At 40.8% G+C, this 23,431-nt stretch overlaps 3 protein-coding genes across 3 annotated transcripts in view; 2 read left to right on the plus strand and 1 right to left on the minus strand.

The window, feature by feature from the left end:
* Window positions 1-1,839, plus strand: part of LOC142030495 (scavenger receptor cysteine-rich domain-containing protein DMBT1-like) — a 52,313-nt gene extending 50,474 nt beyond the window's left edge. Inside the window, exon 26 of the mRNA XM_075026732.1 lies at window positions 1,832-1,839. Within this exon, the coding sequence (XP_074882833.1) occupies window positions 1,832-1,839 (8 nt within the window). The remainder of the gene's footprint in view (window positions 1-1,831) is intronic.
* A 3,524-nt stretch (window positions 1,840-5,363) lies between these two features.
* Window positions 5,364-16,111, plus strand: CUZD1 (CUB and zona pellucida like domains 1). The gene is made up of 9 exons (XM_075027000.1): window positions 5,364-5,445; window positions 7,407-7,542; window positions 8,669-8,883; window positions 9,993-10,143; window positions 11,556-11,779; window positions 12,640-12,812; window positions 13,479-13,864; window positions 14,196-14,464; window positions 15,939-16,111. Exons 1-9 carry the CDS (start codon window positions 5,364-5,366, stop codon window positions 16,109-16,111), a joined length of 1,809 nt encoding a protein of 602 aa, XP_074883101.1.
* A 1,345-nt stretch (window positions 16,112-17,456) lies between these two features.
* C4H10orf88 (chromosome 4 C10orf88 homolog) lies at window positions 17,457-22,771 on the minus strand. The gene is made up of 6 exons (XM_075026558.1): window positions 22,546-22,771; window positions 22,148-22,351; window positions 21,043-21,115; window positions 20,269-20,475; window positions 19,029-19,498; window positions 17,457-18,008 (listed from the first exon to the last, which is right to left on the minus strand). The coding sequence occupies exons 1-6, from the start codon at window positions 22,707-22,709 to the stop codon at window positions 17,780-17,782; spliced, it is 1,347 nt and encodes a 448-aa protein (XP_074882659.1). The 5' UTR covers window positions 22,710-22,771; the 3' UTR covers window positions 17,457-17,779.
* Between the last annotated feature and the right edge of the window lie 660 nt (window positions 22,772-23,431).

Genomic DNA, 23,431 nt, shown 5'->3' on the forward strand with positions numbered 1-23,431 from the left:
AAGACTCAGGAAGTTGATATGGAACGTCCAGAGCATAGATGAATGTTATATTAACACCAAAACAAAATCATGTTTCCAAAGGTTCATTATTCTAAACTATATATTATCAACCTTCACCACTTCACACACTTCCCCACCACACTTCCCTTTCGTAACCCTCCCTCATCAGGTCACTTTATGTGCCACTAAATGTGCCCAAAAGAAAGAGACTCTGCACATGGGTTATGTATAGCTGCGACAAGCAAAGCGATGGCATATTCCCTCCAACATGCAACAGAGAGCAGGATTTAACAAGCTGGGTGTTAGTGTGCTCACCACACTGAGGAGACTCCCAACAAGCCTTTGCCGGCCAGGTGACGGTCAGGCACGGAAGGGTCGGTCTTCCTCCATGGTTCCTTGAAACAGACCTTCCACTGCGCTCAACTGTCTGCCTCCATGGTTTTTTTTCCCTTTAAGACTTTCTACTTCTCCATGTTGGTCTTTTCCCTCTCCAGTCCTTGAGCTACTAACTGAACCCGAATCAACAGTAACTGATTCGTCAGTAATTTCACCTCTCTTATCTCGCACGCCTCTGCAGACTTTCTCACAACCCGGCAATGTCCTCAGCTGGGACCTGCGGTTGGGCCACCTCGGGTGGCCCAGGATCCTCCCAGCATGGACAGCTGAGCCCTGTTACCCCTTAGGTTTCCCAGATTTCTAGAGACATTCAGGAAAACATTTCTGCCATACTTTGCAGCTCCAAACTCCTAGCCCATCAAGCCATGACCTGTTCCAACACAGTGGAAGGATCCATTTCTGGCACCTTCTACCCCAGAAATACAAACTCTCTCGCCAAACCTCAACTGCAAAACACACAGGAATGCTGGTGGCCAAACGATAGCCACTATTACAGAGTCTCCATACCAGGAAACTCCATCTAGATGATTTATTGTCAAGTTTGCCTTTTATGATTCACCATCTTTTTCAAATTCAGAGAGGGCTTCATCATACTATGTTCAGCCAAACCAGGATTTGTTTGTTTGTGCTACCCTCTACCGCACAGAGCCAAATCTGATGTTATTTACAGACACATGTGTGCTCTCTCCAAATCCTCATGATTTTATGACTGTGGCATCTGATTTAGTCAAAGGAGAGTAAGGATAATATCTCAACAACCATTTCAAAATAGTTCCTCACATGTGATTGACTTCATACGGACAACAACAAATACATCCACCAAAGATACCTAGTCCTGAAACACATTTGAGTTACCTGCTTGCAAGGAGCAGCAGGCTTTTAAATGAACTAGCTATTAGGACAAGAACACACAGTTTTGTTAGTTGGCTTTTTATGCTTAATTCACCATAATAATCTGCTAGGGAAGAAGAATGGGTATAAATTCTAAGAAGGTATTTCACAAATTATATAAAAAAATTAGAGAAGGATATAGCATCCGATTAAAGAGGGTTTGGTTGATTTGGGATATAGAATTGTTTCTTCATACCTCTTCAGAAATTCTAAAGTTGAAATACAAAATAACTGGAAAGATAACAGGCCTACACAGTAACTCTTTCTCACATATTTAAAATTCCATCAGGTGTTTTATATTTATACATCTACATACATGTGTGGTATATATGTTGTGTTACATATTATACCACCATACACATTTAAGTTCCATATAGCTGCATCTGTGATCAGGACTTCTGTGCTGTGAATTACAATTAACATCACAGTTAGAAATTTCTGAAGGAAAGTTTCTTTCAACCAATGAAACAAATGGGTTTTGTGACCACATCACAATTTTTGTATGACAATTATATGTGGTTTTTTTTCATTTTTCTTTTCTCAGGTGTGTAAGGGACCCAACCTGTGGGAACTACTATTCACCAGGCAAGAGGATTTTCCGGTTCAAGTTTAGAGCTCCCATATACCAAAGAGTTTGCCTACAGTGCAAAATATTAGCATGCAACAGATACAGTTATTCTTCCCAACTCTACCAGGGCTATCTGACAAGAGGCAAAAGAAGCACAAGTGACAGCGTCATTATTATTACCGTCCCCAAATAAAAACAGCCCCAGTAATGCCTCTTCTAATCATAACATTATGTTGATCACTTTTATAGGTGATCAGTGTGTTGCACATCTGCTGCTAATTTCTATAAAATACATTATACTAGGGGGTGTAAATCTAAAGGTATTTTAATCTTAGCTGTACCTGTGTTCCTTAATTTTAGATCTTCTGAACCTATATTCCAGATTTGTAAAACCCTAAACTTCAGTAAACGCTCTAAGTGACAAAGAACGATTGGATCAGCTGGCTGATTTTTTCTCATCAAGACTTGTTTCTCCCTCACAGTTCTTCCAGTTCTCCCCATTGTACCAAATAACTCAAATACTGGGCATTTAAGGAAGATTAACTCGCATTACAGATGCACATGTCACAGTGCTGTTTTCTGAGCTCTCGAAGAGACATAAATGAAAGGATAAGCATCCCTCGTAACCAGTAAAGTCTGAGCAATTACCTTAAATAGGAACTCAAAAATATTTGGAAAAAATATGGTACATGTATGGAGATACACTCTCTGCAATACCTATAAAACTATTATAATCTTTCCATATGTCAGGTTTTATTACTGGAGATTAGAACTATAAAAAATTGTACATCTAAATTTACTTCATTATAAGCATTTGCTTCATCCTTTTTCTTTCAATAGCTGTTCAAATGATATCACTTTGAGCCAAGAAATTGTTTCTGCACTTTAATGTTAAATTGTCCTCCTTGGAATGACTTAGTGAAAAAAAAAATGGAAATTAATAATATTCAGTTCATAATAGAGAAACACATCTTGCTGATTGCAGAACTGTACAGGAGTACAGCAGGCATCTCAGGGAAAGAGATGAATTAACTACGGATATTCTGGTGAACTCAGCCTGTGAAAAGCATCTTTAAGGCCAATACTCGGTTTTCATATGGCGAGCATGTGCAGATTACTCAACCTCATAATGAGATGCCCTGTACTGAATAAGGAAGCCTAGTATCTAGAGGCTGTGCCACACAAGACAAAAAAAAAAAATCCACTTTTTTCAGCGACTTTTCCTTTTATGCTTCATCCCTTCAAAAAAGGGACTAGAGTCATTCTGAAACTCAGCTTCTCCATGGATAACTTAGCCAGCCTTCAACTGCCAAAATCACACAGATCTCCCATGAAGGCTCCAGATCTAATCTCTCACCTGGTGGTTAAGCCTTGGCACTGGCTGAGCAGGCTCACCGCCAAAACCCTCATCCTGCACAACCGTAATGCCCGTCCTGAGTCAGAGTATTTCCTAATCATACTTAGTTCATACAAAACTCCATCATGCTGATAACCCTGCTGCTCTGCTTCGCACAGGTAATGATTTAAAGTGCTTGAAATCACATTTTCCCTGCTGTTGTACTCCCGGCTGCAGGCAGTGAGAGAAAGTGCCTGTAAATAAGTGTCACAACAGCTGAATCCTTGCTGCTTTGTACTAAAGTGCACGCTAATTTCTTCTAAGGATCTACTATAGTAAAACACCTTCCCTACAGTCATTCTCATCTTAAAGGACTTTCAGGAAGACTTGCTGGCCATTTTCTTTTGAGGTAGGAGAGGAAATGCAAAGCAGGCCATTCATATTTCAGCATTACCTGATATCTGAACACATCACACTACCTCAACTTGGGCTTAACACAGAAGATTTGAAAACAGTTTGAACACTCAGAGGCAAGATGGAGCTGCCAGCCAGCCTCAAGTGTGAGCACGGGCTCAGCCCTTCAGAAACACTGGGCCACTGCTTAGGGGTCTAGTCCCTTAATATCATCTCCAGCACAAGAAAATTTCCTAATCATTCATATACAAGTAAAGCCAAACAGTTTGACTACCAACCTGTAACTACCAGAGTAACTTACCAGGCTATCGTAGCCACAGGTATTTTTTTCTTGCTTCTAATGGACACAGCGTTGATTGGCAGGGCTCCACACACCAGTTCACGCGCTGAAGGCACACAAAATGGATGTTAGCATTTGAAAATTCCTTGCAAGTATGTGTGTGGGTTTAAGAAATGAAAGGCTATACAGAGTGAATGCAAATTTAGCATTTCCAGAAGCTAAAGCGAATTCAAATGCTATGCAACAACTTTATACATGTATTCAATGCCTCCATGTTTAAAGGCAGGATAAGTACATTGTCATGATGAAGAGGGTTGCATTCAAAATCCTTCAAGTGAGTTAAAAATCAGAGAGAATTGTAAAGAAGGCATAGGTCTGAGATTAGAAATATAGGATCATTACAGATGCATCATATTTCAGTTTGTTTATAAAAGAAAAAAAAAATGGGTTTGTACCAAAAAAATTGGTTTTATGGAAGGAAAGCACCTGGATCTGTTTCAAGAAAGTCTGTGTTGCAATTTGACTTTTCTAGTAAACTTGCAAGAACACCTGTTTGCACAGCTGTAGGATACCTGCTCTCTGTATTGGAAAGAATCACACAGGCACAGCACCGAACCAAGGTCAGAGTAACAGCACATCTGTGGCACTGGCACTATCATAACCTCGAGAAGCTTTAAAGATTGGGAATCCGCTCCTGCAGTAAGAAATAGCCTGGATTTCAAGAGCTTTGGTCCTTATGGAAAGACAGCCAAAGTAGCGTAAATACATTGGAACAGATACTCAATAGACTCATGCTAGAAGGAATTGAGGCTCTTAGGACTGTGCTTGTTTCCTCACCTTGGGAAGGAAAGGCTGATTCCTTTTTTTGGTAGCTTCTACTATGGGACTAAGAAACGTTTATCTGCAAAGTGGTTGCAGTGCAATCTTCTTTTAAACTGTGACTAACATGAATCTGGCCTTGTTCATCCACGAATGTTTCAGCAATAGCAAATTATTTACTTATGACAACTCTACTGTGATAGTCGCACTTTATAACCTGAGGAATCCTCAGTGAGGATAGGGAATGATTTGCCCAGTGTAATCTAAAGGGAAGGTGTCAAAATGAAGGTGGGAAAAACCAAGCTCCTGCTGAGCAGCGCTAAGAGCAAACTGCTGAATGTGTCTCCCAAGGGAGTCTGTCAATCCTTTCCAGAACATTCCTGCTCATGTCAACACACCCAAACAGACGCTCAATGAAATTAACTGAAAAAAGTGCTTTGAACCCATGAGAGCTGACAAAAGCACAGTTAAATTTACTCCACGCAGTACATATTAAAAAAAATGGGCGCACCTGTTACTTTCTCATTTATATCTGTTAAAAAGAAACAGTAACTCAGAGATTAAGCCCTCCCTCCATGATACCACGTAATACGAGATGATTATGAAATAGCAGGGGGTATAAAAGTTGGAAAAGCCTAACCACCCTAGCTGCCATCAAAATGCAGGCGCTCAGACAGTTCCTTCTCCTGCTTCTCTTTGCTGCTCTAGCTCTCGCTGAAGACAACTCAATTGAATACACGGGTATGGAAATCTAGTCTTTTTTTCACCTGTGAAATTTTATTAGGTTTTGCACAATAGGTATTTTATAGGCAACTGAAGGGAAAAAAATGTTAACATATCTCTAAAAGTGCATCTTCTTTTAATGTACTGCTGCACAATAGTAACACCCGAATGTGCCAGCAAGAGTTAAAAATGGTAAATAAATTTCAAAAATCAATATATGACTGCCTATGGCAAATTTTTAACTTAAGAACTTGATTTTTAAGAGATTTTTACTCTGGAACAGAAATTTGCCTTTATAGATTAATACTATATTGGAGTAACAGGAATAAAGTGACTTAACTGGGAAATGGTTGCTTTTTAAAAGAGATTTGTTTATTTTTCTTTTGTTCAATCAGAAGCAATAAAGAGTCATGTCTTGCTCGATTTAGGATCACCATTCTGTGCTCAGATCAGCAATTTCCCTGATTAATGGTGGGTAGCTACTATACAATAATGAAGTATTGCTACAGAGCTGCTCTAGTGATGCTGGGCTACAGAACAGTCCAGAGGGACGCAGAGGGATGGTAGGGCTGACTTTGTAATGCTTTTACAATTAGAAGGTTTCACATGCAACAAGAAAGGTCTCTCCTAAATCTTTCTTTTCCCTCTGGAGTTCATCAGAGAGTCTGACCTTTTTAACTGGGACTGCATACACCGTATAGGAAATTCTTCCTGCTGTTTTAGACTATTATTTTTAGATCAATATTAAAGGAGAAAGGAGACGTTATGCTCAAACTGGATTATAAACTTTCTCTAAAGTTTCCTATACAATGGCCATTACTGCAACTACTTCATAACTTAAGTGACGTCAGTGATGTCAACCATGGTCGGTTTGTGTGTTTTTTCACAAAAGAACAGGGTTGAAGTCCAGCTAGCCCCACATCCTGAACCCAGAAACAGTCGACAGAGAATGCTCAGGCAAGAATATGCATACAAGCCTGCATAATACTTCCCCAGAATACTCTCCCAGTCACCAGCAAATGTGGTTCAGGACTTCTGAAACAGAGGAAATGCTCTTTGTGTTTAATAGTTACCAAAGGCTTTTTCTTTCATGGATTTGACTGTTTTATGTTTTACTTTTACCATCCACATCACCCTGCAGCAAAGATCCACATGCAAAGAGCCAGTTCCTTTTGTTTCAAAACCACAACTGACTGGTTTCATTCCAGGCCACTGAGTTACTGTATTGGAAGAGAATATTTCATATTAAAGCTCTCCATCAATTTACAGATCTCTAGCATCTCCTTTCCCCCCTAGTTCTCCCCTTTCTGACCTGAAATACTTCAGTCCATTTAATTATTCCTTGTCTGGAAGCTATTCTGAACTTTCGATCATCTTCGCTGCCATTCTCCAAAGCTTCTTGTCCTTAGCAGTACCTGTTTAGAGATGGAGGATGAGAATTGTATGCAGCAGTAAATACACAGTAATCCTACACATACTCCTTCAGAAGCTCAAATCGGAAAAGTCTTTTTGATTCCCTGGGCGTAGGTTCTCAAATGCTTTTAAGTCAAGGGCTGAATGTCTGACCTGGATTCAATGATCTTTAGGAATCGAGTGTAGGGGGAAGACCAGAGGCTTGAAGTGCTTGCGGCAACAAACCTTGCTGAAGAGTGTTGCTGAGGTGTCCTATATGACCTGGCATTTCCAGTTGTGCCACTGGCTTCATCTGTGATATGTGTTCCCCTAACTACCCTTTTCTCTGCTACTAGGAAAATTAGGATAAAAAGTATTTTCTAATATTCTTTTACTATTTAATTCATCAGGTTTCATAAACTGCAGTAATATAAATGCAAAAAAAAAAATAGTACAACATTTTGCATGTCTGTTTCACGATGGACTGTCCCAGAGTCTTTGCATAGTGTAGGATGAAACATTATCACAAGAGGAAACTTGAGACAGAACCTTGCAAGCTGATTTTTGTTGTTGCTGTTCTTCAATAGGTGTACCTCGCTGTGGTGCTTCACTTCATGAGCTCAACAAAGCATTAAAGATTCAACTAAAAGCAAATGCAAACTGTGTCTGGCAAATTCAGAAGAACGTAAATCAAACAATTAGGCTTATTTTCTCCCATTTTAAGTAAGTATTTCCTCCAGATGCTTTTGTACTGTTTCATTCCATTAGAATACAGCACAGAATAATTTTGCGTCCAAATATTTCTCTGTATTGAATCTGCATTGTGGACTCCAATGAATCATAGAATGGTTTGGGTTGGAAGGGACCTTAAAGATCATCTAGTTCCAACCTCCCGCCATGGGCAGGGACACCTTCCACTGGACCAGTTTGCTCCAAGCCCCATCCAAGCTGGCCTTGAACACTGCCAGGGATGGGGCAGCCACAGCTTCTCTGGGCAACCTGTGCCAGTGCCTCACCACCCGCACAGTGAAGAACTTCTTCCTTACATCTAATCTAAATCTGCCCTCTTTCAGTGTAAAGCCATTACCCCATGTCCTATCCCTACATGCCCTTGTAAAAAGTCCCTCCCCATCTCTCTTGTAGCCCCCCTTTAGGTACTGGAAGGATGCTCTAAGGTCTCCCCAGAGCCTTCACTTCTTCAGGCTGAACAACCCCAACTCTCTCAGCCTGTCTCCATAGGAGAGGTGCTCCAGCCCTCTGATCATCTTGGTGGCCCTCCTCTGGACTCGCTCCAACAGGTCCATGTCCTTCTAATGTTGGGGACCCAGAGCTGAACGCAGATGGGGTCTCACGAGAGCAGAGTAGAGGGGGAGAATCTCTCTTGATGCAGCCCAAGATATAGTTGGCTTTCTGGGCTGCGAGCACACATTGCCGGGTCATATTCAGTTTTTCATCCACTGATAACCCCAAGTCCTTCTGCGCAGGGCTACTTTCAATCCACTCATCGCCCAGCCTGTATTTGTGCTTGGGATTACCCCAACCCATGTGCAGGACCTTGTGCTTGGCCTTGTTGAACTTCATGAGGTTCGCACGAGCCCACCTCTCAAGCCTGTCCAGGTCCCTCTGGATGGCATCCCTTCCCTCCAGCGTGTCGACTGCACCACACAGCTTGGTGTCGTCGGCAAACTTGCTGAGGGTGCGCTCAATCTCACTGTCCATGTCGCCAACAAAGATGTTAAACAGCGCTGGTCCCAATACCGACCCCTGAGGAATGCCACTCGTGTATCTATCTACGAGCCTGTGTATCTATCAGTGAGCTTAGGTAGTTCTCACTGTGTTTTTTCAATAGATTTGCTCCTTCTTCAAGCTGTGAAACAGAAAGTATTAAAGTATATGATGGTCCCTCAACAAATTCACCTCTTCTTGGACAAATATGTAACGACACTGATGCAGTCCCGGTACTTCAATCGTCTTCAGACAGTTTAACTTTTCATATAACTACAAACTCCATGGCTTTCACACGGAACTTCTTTGTCTTCTACTACTTCTTTTCACCAGAAAAAAGTAAGTCGTTAAATACCATTTGAATTGCACCATTAAAAGAAACGTTGCCATTAAGGGAAAGTTTAGGACTGCAATTACAGACTATTAACAGTATCTTTAATCAGTCTCACTCAGTTCTTCAAGCCTTAGAGAATGGTTTGGGGGAAAATCAGTGAAAGGAAAGAGGCAGCAAAACAACAGTGCACTTGCAGAGAGCCTAAAAAGTTAAATTTTACTCAGAAAAAATGATTGCAAAGGCAGGATTATGGAACTTTACTTTTACTTAGAGGCTTCTACTAAATTTACTCAGTTTGCAAATATTATAGCATTTACCCAGAAAGAGAGTACGACCACGTAGTCAGAACTCCTACCTAGTACAGGTCACAGAAATCAGTAAGGATTTTCATTCAACAAGCTCCTTACATTTTTCCTTAAAAGGTAAGAATAGCTCAGACAAAATCAGTCTTGGCTTGCGACCAGTTCCTTTGCTTCTGCTGATCTGAGTGACATGGTATTAAGCTCTTAAAAGCTCCAATTTTACAGAGTAGTTACCACAACCTAGTTTATGCTGCTCCAGTGCTTAACTTTGCTGCTGAAAAATTGTTCCCTATTTCTAGTCTACATTTGTCTTTCTAAGGTTTCCACTGACTTCATTTTATTCTGCCTTTGCGTGTCAATTAAAATCTCTCTCAGACTTGAAAATTTTCCACTTCCATATAGATCATGGCCAAGGCCTCACAGTTTTCTCTAATATAAAGTTTCTCAGGGTTTCTTTTGGTTGGTGTAGCATCTTCATTACCAGTTTTTCAAGATGGCACCTAATTTACCCAAAATGTAGACATAAATAATCGCTCACTGTATCAAAGCTAACTCATCTACAGCCATCTCAGATGTCATTACACTGTGCCTCACAGATATACCACAGTGACAACAGGCTTCATTTTGTAACATCCACCTGACCTGACATTCTCTATCAAAGTTCTATCTTTAGTACCTTTAATCATTTCCAAAGGAATGGAATCCTCAAGAAACAATCCTGCTAGTTACATAATTTCAGGACTTTAATTTATTTTTTTTATGGCTCATTACATATACTGTTATGTTACCAATATATTTACTCTTCTTTTCAGAAATTGAAAATTGTGGGGGACAATTAACTGGTCCCAATGGGACACTTACCAGCCCTAACTACCCAGAACGTTACCCTGAATTTACATACTGTGTCTGGCACATACAAACAGCAAAAAACTCGAAGATAAACTTACAGTTCCAGGATTTTTTGTGAGTAAATGCCTTAATGCTCTATTAATCTTCTTTTCATTCTGTTTAAAAGCATTACTTTAAACACAGGAACCAGAAGCACTTTCAAACTTTTACAACATCTATACACTTTTAAAACATGCTTTGCTGACTCTTATGATAAAGTAATTGCAACGTGTTCCACATCACCATACACTACCCTATAGCTACCGCAGTGCCAGTCAGTGGAACGCAGAAAGCATTTCAGGTGACTAGCCATGAGGCAGAGGGCCAGTCTAAGCTAGCCTGCATGATCTGAATTTAAATCCATCAGTATAAATAAAGCTTTTGCTACATAAGACACGTTTAAAACCATCATGTGTACTGTAATTGCAATTTAGGACTGAGGGTCAAAAGAAGAATAAAGCAAACATTGCCCAAAGTATGACTTCCTTAATATTGCTGGCCGTTGGGCAAAGAAGGTAACGTAGCACTGGCTTAAGTACTTCCAGGTATAAATGCTAATGGATGCATTGGCATAAGGACACCACACTGGCATGGATTCTCCTGACCCATATTGCACTTTATCAGGGTTGGTCTCCCATACGTAGCAGCCTGGTAGCCCTTTTTTGGCTTTCCCTGCACCAGTGGACACTGTGCATGGAGGAAAGTCTCAAGACCAAGGTAATTCAAAGGGCGATATCTTCAAGAACATTTCTGGAGATATTCAGACTGCAGAATGCTGTATAAGAATTCAGTATTAAACATATAGGATTCTATAGGAAATAGTTACCTGGACCACTGCCCTCTGAGAAGATGAACTCCGCGCAGCATGGTGTATGCTCTCACCAGTCCTGCTCAGGGTCCATCTGCTGATTCAGGAACAGAGATGTTGTTCTGGAGGCATCCACCCACCACGGTACAGCTGGTGCTTTTCATCAAGGGTGGCAAGCACCAAGATAAATTCTTATGCAGATTGATAAAAAGGGCAAGAGCCTTCCTCTAGTGACATACGCAAGAGGTTTCAGAGACCTGCTTAAGTCAACCCTACACTTTAAAAGCTCTTTATTTTAGGATACAGGATTATTTACATATATATAAAAAATATGTATTTGAAGGTGTGGTTATGTTCAGTAAATAAGTAGCAATCAATATATACAGTATCAGAGCTATAAAAACATAGCTGATGCAGCTTCTGTGGAGAGCTACAGCAAAATGTTTGCTATTTCAATGGGAGCAGAATCACACTCTTATTAAGCATTCCTTGCCTTTGAGGGATTTCCATGTTTTATTTAGTTTTAATAATGTCTATTTACGTGTTCTTTTATTCTCCATTCTGTTGTTTCAGTCAACTGGAATTCATCAGACGCTTTATCTGCACTGGATCCCCTATCCAGTATGAGCAATGTTCCCTATACTCAGGTTTCCTGTAATTATTTTTTCTCTGTCTACAGCCTGGAACTAGACCCAAACTGCCAGTTTGATTTCACAGCAGTCTATGACGGCCTCACCACTAATACTGGCTTAATAGGAAAAGTATGTGGTGTTGCTCAGCCCACATTTGAATCTTCTTCAAATGTTATGACAGTTGTGTTATCTACAGACTATGCCAACTCCTACAGAGGATTTTCTGCTCAGTATACCAGCACTCCACTGTTAGCTCCTGTGGAGCCCAACAGTAAGTACACTCGCTACATGAATAGGATGCTGTTTCTTAATTTCACATATAATTCTTCCCTTCCCTTACAAATATCAAGAACAAATGTTTAATACTAAGGATTTAAGTCTTTTTAATGGTAATTAAAAACCCTCTTCACATACAAAAATCCCACATCATCTCACCTATGGAGCATAAGTTACTACCAAACCCATCTGTGAAAGAAAGCCTGTTCTTTCACTTTTTGGTCCTTTTTTCTGGCTGGCACCACTGAAAATCTCAGTTTTTCCTTGTTTTGGACAAAGCAGGCATTGTTACCATCCTAGAAATGCTGAGATAAACTTTTTCTGACTGGTTAAGTTTAAATGTTTTTGTTCCCTTAGATACTCAGGTAAACGGTCTGCACTGGTTAGTCAAACAGGGCTTAGATGTGTTGCAATTTCCTTTCCCCCAGAGCTTGACCACTATCCTTACTGGTTCCACGTTTGCATGCCCATCCTCTCATTAACTGAAGTAGAAAACGAACCTCTAAAGCCTCGATATCTGCCACAAATCAATTTCCTCACCCACCGTTCTGCACTAGCACTTTGACTCCTTTTCCCTTTTATAAAGGGAAATTCATTCTGGTTTTCTGGGTTTAAAATTAAACTTTCAGCATGAGTTTTATATGGTTTTGCTTATCTAACGTTTTTAAGTCGAGCATGAAATTTTGTTCCAACTTCTGTGTGACCTTAAACATGCATGAGCCATTTCAAACTGACAAATCAAGAACCATGCAACAGGTTCAAGTGTCTAGACCAATTGAGAAATGACTGCAGCACTTTGTGGTAACGTGGTGGTTTTGTGTTTGTTTTTTTTTTTAATTTCTCTTTCAATGGCAGCACTCCTTACATGCTCTTCAGATAGCATGAGAATTGTTCTGAGCAAGTCTTATCTGAACTCCCTTGGTTATAATGAAACTCACCTACGTCTGAATGATCCATCTTGCAGTCCAGATGTAACAGATTCAGTGATCTTTTCCTTCCCATTAACCAGCTGTGGAACAACTAAAAAGGTAAAGGGAGAAAAAGTTCTGTGAATAACCTAACAAAAGCTTATGAATGATAAGAGCTTGTAAAAGCAGTTTATGAATATCATGTGAACAAGCTGATTTACTTTCACTTAGCTCATCCCATTACATGTTTCCAGTCTTGAAGTAGAAAGAACCTTTTTCCTCTTTAAGAGCCTGATGATCAACGAGCCTTTTGAAGGAAGTCCAGGGGAGTCCACACAAATTCACCCCAACTGTTTCACTCCTTCTCCAACCCAGTTTATCAGAAGTAGCACAATGTTAGGTACGCAACTCAAACATTCCCTGCAAGTGATACAGCTGGCACTTGTCATGGTGTCACAAGGAAAGGGGAAAAACCCCAAGATGTGAAGACTCCCAAGAGCTAGCTCATAGCACTGTTTTGATAAGGGTGACCAAAGCATAGCTGTGGTACTTCCCACACTCCACGCAGTATTCCTTAATCTTCTTCCTGCACAGGTTGGTTCAGCGTTTTGAAAAAACAGGAGGAGGGTTGATAACAGTTTTTTGGTTGCAACCTGTTTCACATTTCAAAGGTAGCTTGAGCCTCTGATAAACGTAGCTGGGTGGCTTTGTAACTTTAGTACAACTGCTTTCAGTGGCACTGCTCACATAATCACAACTGAGCACTTCATATGATTCCATTTACAGGATGAAGGTCATAGCATCACTTACACCAACATCATATCTCTCTCTGCAACTGGCAACATTATCACCCGTCAAAAGAGCATACAGATCATTGCAAAATGCAAAATGGAAAACAATTCAACCTTAGAAGTCATTTACATAACAAAAAATAATGTAATCCAAAACACAACTGCTGTGGGAAAATACAGTGTTAGCATGTCATTCTATGATTCAGATACATTCTCCAAGCCTGTATCCGAGTCCCCGTACTATGTAGACTTGAACCAAACCCTTTTTGCTCAAGTCAGTCTTCATTCCACTGACGCAAATCTTTTGGTGTTTGTTGATACCTGTATAGCATCTCCACAACCTGATTTTGGATCGCCAACGTACGACTTGATCAGAAGTGGGTAAGACTCTAAATTATTTTGACTGTCTCCTAATATGTGAGGAAATATAATCTAAATGTCAACGGTAGTTCTTTTGTCTCTCTTCCACTTACCTTCTTTAGTACGCTGTGGTTGGAAGCTAAATTTCACAGAAATTTAAAGGCATTACATAAACAGAGCTAGCTAAAACAAGCACCACATTGCACTGGGCAGAGGCAAAAAAGCACAGCACTGTGTGCCCACATGTTAAAATAATGCCCTAGATAAAATACTGTGGTTACAGTTAACAGTAGTTAGCAAGAATGATTATTGTATGTGGACTACTTTAACAGCTCTGTAAATTCTGTTGCAGCTGCAGTAAAGATGACACTGTGGTAACCTACCCACCACTTGAACACTATGGAAGATTCAAATTTAATGCCTTCAAGTTCCTGCAGAGCTCTCCATCTGTTTATCTCCAGTGTGATATTTTAATTTGTGACAGCAAAACCCCAAACTCTCGCTGTACTGAAGGCTGTATCTCCAGGCAAAAGAGAGCTATTTCTGCATACACGTGGAAAACTAATACCATAGTAGGACCCATCCGCCTGAAAAGAGATCTCAGGTCTGCTGATCACTCAGGTAAGAGGAATACATAAATTAAGAACCTGATTTAAGCTCTTCCTTGGTGTAAATGTTACCTTTGTTCCACTGATGAAATAAGTGAATTACACTAGTTCAAAACTAACGTGGCACCAGAGAAACGGGTTCAACAAAGCTTGTGTTTTGTGAGATCACAGAAATACTGTTCAAACCAACACACTGATGGCTTTTTGGATTAAGGTGTGCTCTTTGAAGTAGAAAAAGCAGCACTCGCTCCTAGTTATAAAAGCAGTACATGCAGAATCTGACTATGTGTTCAGAAAAAGTCATGAAAGAAAAGATTTCAGATTTTCAAATGTGACAGTTTTTGATGAGGCAAACAAAACGACCAGGGCTCATTTCCCAAAGCCACAGACTACTTAAAGAACACATTCCAAATAATAGTCAGGCTTTGTTACAACCCATGTATCTTCTAACAGTCCACTCAATTTCACTCAGTTTTATTTGTTGGTACTACAGAAAAGCAATGCCAGATGATAAACACAGATGAATAGGTTAAATCCTCACACTGTACATATTGCCTATTAGAACAAAAATATGAAGAGGACAGCCACTGGAGCAGAACACAAAACCACCATGCTTTTAAATTAGAGCAGCAAAGCTGTTTAAGACAACTAAGCTTTAGTGCCCCCATCTGACATACTCTTTTGCACAATTTGCAGTCTGCTTTACAGTGGTCTAGATGAGGAGACAGCTAACATAGACTACAAAACATGGAAAAGCTATTTTAAAAAGCTTGTATTGTTACTCCCACTGTGCTCATTGTGCTTTTCTCAGGTGAAGCTTTGTGCTCAATAGAAGTTAGAACAATGTGCCATATGCTTTCAGGTGTCAGATCTAAGAAGTATTAATCACACTCTTAATAGTAATAAACATTTTCTTCCTTTTTAAAATAATTATTAACCTCTTTGAACTCTAGCAGCATTTTAAACATTTTTCTTTTAATAGTGAAAGATTTTGCATCCATATGCTAGAAACTAGACACATGAATAATGTGAAAAGGATGCAAGTGCAAATAAATCACACTCAAAGTATTATAAAATATAGATTAATTCTCACAGTATCTTTCATGATTTACAGAAAAATAATGAGTTGTACCAAGGACCAGCTAGTAAACCATTAGAAGGGACAGAGTTAGAGCGACAAGTTTCTTTTTTGCCCAGCTTTGCTTCAGCAATATGTCTCCCATCTATCCGGTTCTACAGATAATGACAGCACTGCTTGGCAGACTTGGCTACAGCAATACCAAAGAATTTGTTAACGTTGCAATGCTATTCTGCGTGATTATTACAAATTTTTACAACTCTTCAGTACTACAGATTCAGAATTTGCAATTGGTGTGGGTCAACTCCTCAGAACAGAAATACCTGAAAAAAAATGCTTGTTTAATTTTCATTGAAATGACATGGTATTCCAAACTTTAAATATCCCACTTTATTTTTTCTCTACACAGAATCCCTCACTAAAGCAGATCCTGAAGAAACACTGAACCTGCAACAATACAACCTCTACACTCTTTCATTTGTGGTTTTAATTTCAAATATTATCATTGTGGTAGCTGTGATACTAAAATATCACAATCGCCAAACAGGATACAGCTACCAAAAAATCCAGAGCTCATATTAACTACTTCAGGATATTCTGAATTTGCATCAACTTCTATTCAGATTTGACACCCAAAGAGGGGAGAGGGGAAAAAACCCAAACCAAACAAAAATCAATAAACTAACAGCCTTGGAACACAACAATGCTTGGAAACATATTTCAACTTTTTTTGTAATTAAAACCTCTCAACCTAATACTCTATTTTAAATCACCAAGATGAAAAAGCATGTAAGTATCTACCTCAGGGTGTTTCTTAGAAAGGAACTAAAAACTAACGTTACAGGTCTAAAGGGACTTGTAAAGTACAAGATAACTTAGGTTCTTTTTTCTTCAAAAATAAAAATTATCTTTTTATCTTTTTGAATCACTCTGAAACTGCACCTGGCATGAGTTAAGCTGAGGGACAACCGCGAGATGTCTGTTCAAAGTAAACTACCCTCTCTTCAAAAATCTCCTCCTGTGGGATGCTACCATCAAGATCTGACAGTCTTCAAAACACATCAGCTTTCAGGGAGAAGAAGAAAATACTAGATAGACTAGATAAAGATACTGGATTGTATGTGCCTATGCTGCTTGCTCAGTCAACACTTGCTTCCCCATCAACAGCTTTTGCTCAATGCATTTTAAGACACCGAATACAAACTAGGAGTTTACCATTAAGTCTCTATACAGTCCAAGTGAAATGGTGCACCCCAGAATTCAAAGAGCAATAAAGAGAACGAAGAATGAAACTTGACCTTCCACAAGAGGGACTTCCGAGTCACATTTCTACCTCCCCAAGTGACAGCAGAACTGATCCCAACAGGCTGAAGTAAATACGATGCAATAAGGCTAATTCTCTGGCCTAAGGTTGGTGAAATGCAACAGATCCTACCTACCCAGCACATTCTATCTGGCAAAAAAATCCCCTTGAGAGGAACCACGAATGAAGTACTTACATTTCTTAGGATAATGAAACACGGATAAATAGAAGTCTGCAAGTATACATTCATTTCAGTTGCTCCTGCATGGCTCAATTAACTAAGGAGGGAAAAAGTATAATGACAGTCTTGTTTTAGGCATCACTTGAGGAGCCTAGATTCCTAACTTAGGTGCCGGTACAGCCAGCAAGGCTTTCAAAGAACCCAGGCTGGGGCTCAAGTTAGCCTGTCTCTCTAAACCTGACTCCTTAAACAGTCTAAGTTAGGTAATGCCAGTACTACCCTTCCTCTTATAGATGGAGTAATAAACATATTGACAGGAGTGCCGTTAAAATAAACTAAAAGCACAAAGAAACTACATTCTGTTCTACTGGTAACATGTTACACACACAAAAAAAAAAATCAAGAAAACAAAAAAGTGAACTGATTACACGTAGGTAAAAAGATAAGCTGTAACTCAGTTTATTTAGAGTACTTCTCCATTGTTCGAACTGAAACTGGGAAACTGTTTCATACGGCTTTTAACAATGCTCTTTAAATAAATAAGCCACAAAGGGCATACAAAATTCTTATATTTAGGAAAAAAACACACATTCTTAAGAACTTTCATAAAACTAACAAATGTGTACAATAGTGGATAGAATTACAGTAACAAAATGCAAGTCAACAACACTGAGGTTCTTTACAGTTATAACTCCATAAATACTAAGCTTTGTAAAGTATAATTGCCCTTAAAGTACTTACACTGAAGTCCTATATCTATATACATCTATCTCTCTCCATTAGAGAACCCTTCGTTAGAATCATAGTGCTCTTGTGAAATTTTGTTTGGCTTTGAGTTCTGAACCAAGTCCATTAAGAGAACCATTTTGTTATCTATATGAGTCTGAAGAGCCTGGATTTGGCAATCAATATAGTCCATTAGTTTTTTCTCCATCAGATCCATATTTTTTGAGATAATCTTTTCCAAATAGGAGCAAATAGGCTGTTGTTCTACCCTGTGAAAAGAGCAAATATAAGAATAAGTATAACCTATTTCCTAATGGCAAGGAGCATGATAGAGATCTGGGCACTTGAACTTCTTTTAAATTTAAAATCTCATTTATTAGACAATAAACTTCAGAAGGTATTAGGTTTTTAGCACAAGTAAAATACCTTGCCCACCTGCCACATTTTAAATCTCAGAAGTTTTTTTAGAAACCTGCAACGGTATATAGCCATCTTCTTTCAACCTGATTTTTTCAAAGGCTCAGACAGCTTATTTATGTATGACAAAATCCATGCAACTCAACAGTATACACAGAGTTCAAATTCTGTCAGTATGGCAGACTTTATTCTTCTCAGCTAAAGTCTTTCAAGAGTTATACAAACTATGCAATTCTTTATTTTTGCATCTGCATTCTTTAAAAATACTGCACTTTCCCAGGAGCTGGAGATATTCAGGCTTTGTTAGAACCCCAATTCCTATATCTCGTCATTTCCACTATTGCTCCTTAGGTATCAAACTGGGTGCTCTACTACTATGAAATTTGCACTGTAAATGCCAACAAATGAGGAGGGACAGGAAAGATGGGTGGGATGAGATACACTGAATACAGCAGAAAGATCATGGCGCACAGTGTGAAAAAAAGAAGATATAACAATTAGGAGGCAGAAGTAGTCAAAATGAAAATGTAGGAACAGACAAGAAAGACAAACTAAACGTATATGAAATTGCAGAAAGACCATACTTTCTTTTTTAAATCATAAAACGTGAAATGGAGGCAAAAAAGACACAAACAGTTTAGTAACAAATGATGCGATTTCTTCTGAAAAATCTCCTATATTCAAGCAGGTCATCTGAAAAATTAATTGTAATCATGTTCATCGCCACACAACCTTCAAAACCACGTATTTTAACATTCACAATTGCTGTTAATGAGAATAAAATGCTTACATGATGATCTTGTTTATTTTTTAAACTTGTCAATAAATACAGACAAACTACTACTTTAATAAGTTTACCAAACTTAACTTACCCAACACACTGAATGCCTTCCTCCTTAGACACTGCATTTTTACCAAAATGCCTATCGCCATCTTTTAGCCGAAGACGATTTACCTGACTACATAAGTTTTGAAGAAAAGGAAGAAGCACCTGTGGATTAGCTACATTTGGGATTTCGCTCACTTGTTCCTGCATATGCAAAGATCCCATGACTTTAAAATCATTTCTGAGGTCATCTGTATTTTGCTGGGTAGTAAGTCTGTCAGAATCAAAAGTATTCCCTCTTTCGGGTACCTGTGTGTTCAGATCATGACTTGTTTTTACGTCTTCATATATTGTTTCACTTGTTAACTGCTTTTTAACAGGCAAAGGTTCACTGGCTGATTGATCTAGCAATGTCTGAATAGCTGCACTGCGCAATCCATCTATTGCATGGTCACCTCCAAAGTCTGAATTTTTCCCAAAGATCCAATTAAGTTTGTCTCCAAGAGGTAAACTGTTCTGATGGAAAGAAAAACAATACGATTAATATTTAAGTATTAAAATATACTGGAAATTATACAATAATAGCAATAGATACTTTATAACTCAGCATTCTACTACTGTGATGTAAAGATTTTACAAGTAGTTCTGAATTCTGTTCTCAGGAAAAAGCATAGGAAAATATTTTCCCTGTACATATTATGCATTAAGTATCTTGTCAGTTTCTAAGTAACAAAACAGTTTTACTGACTTCATTTTTACCATGCTATGTCCCCAGGACAGAACATTTTTAACATCAGATGGATTCAGGATTCTGGTGAAATAGCCTACTTTGCAGGACTAGAATCTAAATCAAATAAACACTCTGTAAGAGCACATTCCCTTTAGTTGAAGGTGACACCCTTTTAATAACCATAAAGGAGACAAACCGGCCCATCTAACCTACACCCCAGACGTTACAGTGAACATGCCCACTATCCTTGACAAGCAGCGACAATAGAAACGAACAAAAGGAGAGTAGGGTGGCAGTGAAGTTTAAAATGGTGATGACACAGAGTTTTTAACTCTGGACTTGATGTATGCACAGTGATTCCCTGAGTACACAATCTTTATTCACTGCACTCATTTAACGGTGGCAATAGTTAAACCAGGATTAAATTGGCAGAAAGCCAAGTGGGTTAAAAAAAAATAAAATAAAAAATCTTCTTCATCAAATCATCTTAACCGTTACAGAAGGTACAGTCACAGATCAGTACTATTTATGTTTACGGAAAAGCAGAGTGACTTACTTTCTGCTGACATCGGACCATGTCCATGAGTTGCTGAGCACCTGGAGACAACTTAGATCCCATAGACTCCATTATAGTTTGCACTTTGTCTAGATCTATGCTTGAGCCTAGTGAAGGAAAATCAGTTGCTAGTTTTGCAGACACTGCTTTCACTTGTACAATTATTTTACTGATGAGTACTCTTTGTTTCTCACCAATGGAGAGCAGCTATTGCAAGAAGGAGAAAAAGTATTTTGGTTAGGAAAAAAATAGTTTCATGTTTTCTTTGTATGTATGGGACAATGCATTATTCTTTGAGTCTTGGGGAAAAACAATGCTGAACTCTTTTCCAGGGAAATTAAGCCGATTTCTCCTTGCTATTACTGTTTGGAAAATTCTGACTGCATGACTCAAAGATAAACCAGGCCTTGATCTTCTAACCACTTAAGAGCAGTGGCCATACAGATTTTCATAAGGTTGTTTAACCGCATCAGAGTTAACAGTTCTAATTACATAGCAACTGTTGATTATCTGCAGTTTATCTGGTTTATGAAGTTTTTTTCTCTCTAAGACTGTATTGTCTCTCTCATATAAATATTAAGTCTTCATAAGAAAACTGTGATACAAATTTAAAAGAACTTTGTCAAGACAAAGTGCTACCTAACCTATTTTTAAGTGATTATATGAAGTAATGAAGTGTATAAAAACAATAATTTGAGTAAGAGCAACGCAATTTAGTCAATTAAGTGATTAAAAAGACAAAGAAAAATAAAACAATTCTGTTCAACTCCCTACCTTAATTCTACAGGAGGCTGCAGGGCATTCAAACTTAAGGTACTTTTTGTACAAAGTAACCTTTTCAGTTTCGCTAGAAAAAATAAAATAAACAAGCTGTGACATCACTATATAAAGTACTTTTTTCTTTAGTAGAAATACTCTGTATTAGTAAATATTTAGATAAGAAACAAGACTGACTGGAACATATTTCTAATGTGGTATAGCAGTTTTAAGATTCTATACAAGTTGCATAGAAGCATTATGAGATACGTATGTAAAAAAGGATTTGTATGTGTACGTACATTATCTACTAGGGAAGCTTTTGAGGTTCAGTACGTTATTCACACATCTTCCCTGAGGCTCTGAGTCGGCCATTTTTATTTAGCTAATTAAGCAGCAGATGTGGCATGTAACGACTTAAAAACAAAAGAGAAGACATTGCTTTAATTCCCCTGGCAAAGCATGGAAGGAAGCATTGAAGGGGAAAAGAAATCCTTCTTTGTTTTTTTATTTTCTCTCTTGTTCTTAAAAGTGCGAGATGACTACGTATCAAATAGACAGGAGGTCTTTTGTAAAGATCAACTAAAATAGATCTGCTGAAGAGATGAGCAGATCTGTTGTCCAGAAAGACTAAACAATACAGAAACGTTGCACCTGCCCTAACTCCTTCTGTAGTCTTACCCAACAGAATTTCAGAGTGGCACTTTATAACTTACTGAATTGAACGTTTCGCTAATTACAGAAGAACAAAAAGGTAACTAGCATAACTGCAGCCTTTTATCTTTATCAAAGAGGCAGCATTCGTGCAAGCCACCCGTAACTGTGAGGAGAACACCAGGGTTATCTCAGGCGCCCGCAGTGCCTGTGCCCGTTCACCAGGTTTGCAGAGACCTTCCAGAAAGACCAAACCGGGTGGCTTTCGTGGTGCAGACATCAGGTCTTTACTAGTAGGAGCACCTTACGGATACACAGACAGAGAACGACGTTGCCAGTCAGAGAAGGGCCAGACGCTGTTAGGGACCCAGGAGCAAACCTTCCCCCCCCTCCAGGTGGACGGCCGCCTCCCGCTGCTGCAGGCACCCCCCGGTGCCCGCCAGGGCCGCGGCCAGAGGCCGCCACTCACCCCGGGGACCGGGCAGCGCCCAGGCTCTCTCCCCGGCCGGTCCCGCAGTACTCCTCGCCCACGTAGACCTCCATGTTCCGGGCCTCGCTCAGGATACCGACGGAGACCATCTCCCCGGCGCCGGCGGGCCGGCACTCCAGATGCAGCTCGCAGGGCGCCTCGCTCCCGCCGCCCGTCCGCCTCTCCACGACGACGGCCTCGGTTCTGCGGCGGGGGGGAAAGCGCCACGGCCGCGTTGTCCCGCCAGGCCCGCTCCCACCCCACCACCCAGGCCCAGGCCCAGCCCGGCCCCCCCTCACGCCGCCCCCTTCACCGCAGCCGCCTGAGGAGAAGAGCCAGCGGGGCGGCGCGGCCCGCCGGGGGCGGCGGAGGGTCCCCTCGGCCGCCACCGCCCTCACCTGGCCTCACCGCCGCCGCCCGCGTCTCGCCGCAGGCAGAGCGCCCGGGCCAGGCCGTCCGGCGGCGCGCAGGGCCAAGAGCACCCCGCCGCCACACAGCACGGGTCGGCGGCGGCGATGGCGGCGGCGGCGGCCGCCTCCTCCGCCTCGCAGCCGCTCGCCATCGTAACGCCGCGGTCGGAACCGAGCGGCGGACACCCTGACAGGAACCCTCCCCGGCGGCCGCCGGGCGGAGTGCGCCTGCGCAAGGCGGCGGGGGGGGGGGCGGCTCGGGAGCTCCGCGCATGCGCGGTTGGGATGGCGGGAAGGTCCCCTGAGGTACCGGGGACGGGACGGGTCAAACGGGCGTCCCTCCGCCATGCCCGGAGCCCGCCATCCAGGAGCAGAGGGCTCCGCACCGCCTCGGCTCCTCCGGGGTGGTGGCGGGTGTGGGGGCTGAGGTGATCCCGCGTCCCGCCCACGGGGGGGAAAAGGCCGACAGGGAGGGGAGCGGCCACGCGTTTGAAGTAACACCCGCGGTGTGGGGGAATGCCGGCGTTAGTCCTTTTTATAATAAAATAACGCGCTCTCGCGGAGATGGAGAAGCCTTAAAAGCTTGGCAGTGCTACGGGTCTTGATAAAAGAGCGGAATTCGGAGCGACGGAATTCTCCCTTCCGAGTTGCACGCGTATGGGAGAGAGACTATAAATAAAAGATCGGGTTCATTTAATTTTCAGTAGGATGCCGGCTTCTGGAGTCGGGGAAAGCTGCCCCTGACACTGCGGTACAGGCGTAAACCCAGGGAACGCGGATATCGAGTTCTTCCACTCGGTGCTCGGCCGAGGAACGTTAGTTAGGTTTGCGAAAAATACAAAAGACGGACTTGAACAGGCTTTCTACAAGCTGG

Source organism: Buteo buteo, chromosome 4, assembly GCF_964188355.1.
Source record: "Buteo buteo chromosome 4, bButBut1.hap1.1, whole genome shotgun sequence".
NCBI lineage: Eukaryota > Metazoa > Chordata > Aves > Accipitriformes > Accipitridae > Buteo > Buteo buteo.

Coding starts and splice junctions, on each gene's coding strand:
- CUZD1 (XM_075027000.1), top strand. CDS start 5,364: ATGCAGGCGCTCAGACAGTTCCTTCTCCTGCTTCTCTTTGCTGCTCTA. Junction 8,884..9,992: donor CTTCTTTTCACCAGAAAAAA/GTAAGTCGTTAA, acceptor TCTTCTTTTCAG/AAATTGAAAATTGTGGGGGA. Junction 12,813..13,478: donor GCTGTGGAACAACTAAAAAG/GTAAAGGGAGAA, acceptor TTCCATTTACAG/GATGAAGGTCATAGCATCAC.
- C4H10orf88 (XM_075026558.1), bottom strand. CDS start 22,709: ATGGCGAGCGGCTGCGAGGCGGAGGAGGCGGCCGCCGCCGCCGCCATC. Junction 21,116..22,147: donor GGCGCTGCCCGGTCCCCGGG/GTGAGTGGCGGC, acceptor TATTTTTTCTAG/CGAAACTGAAAAGGTTACTT. Junction 18,009..19,028: donor GAAGGCATTCAGTGTGTTGG/GTAAGTTAAGTT, acceptor CTCTTTTCACAG/GGTAGAACAACAGCCTATTT.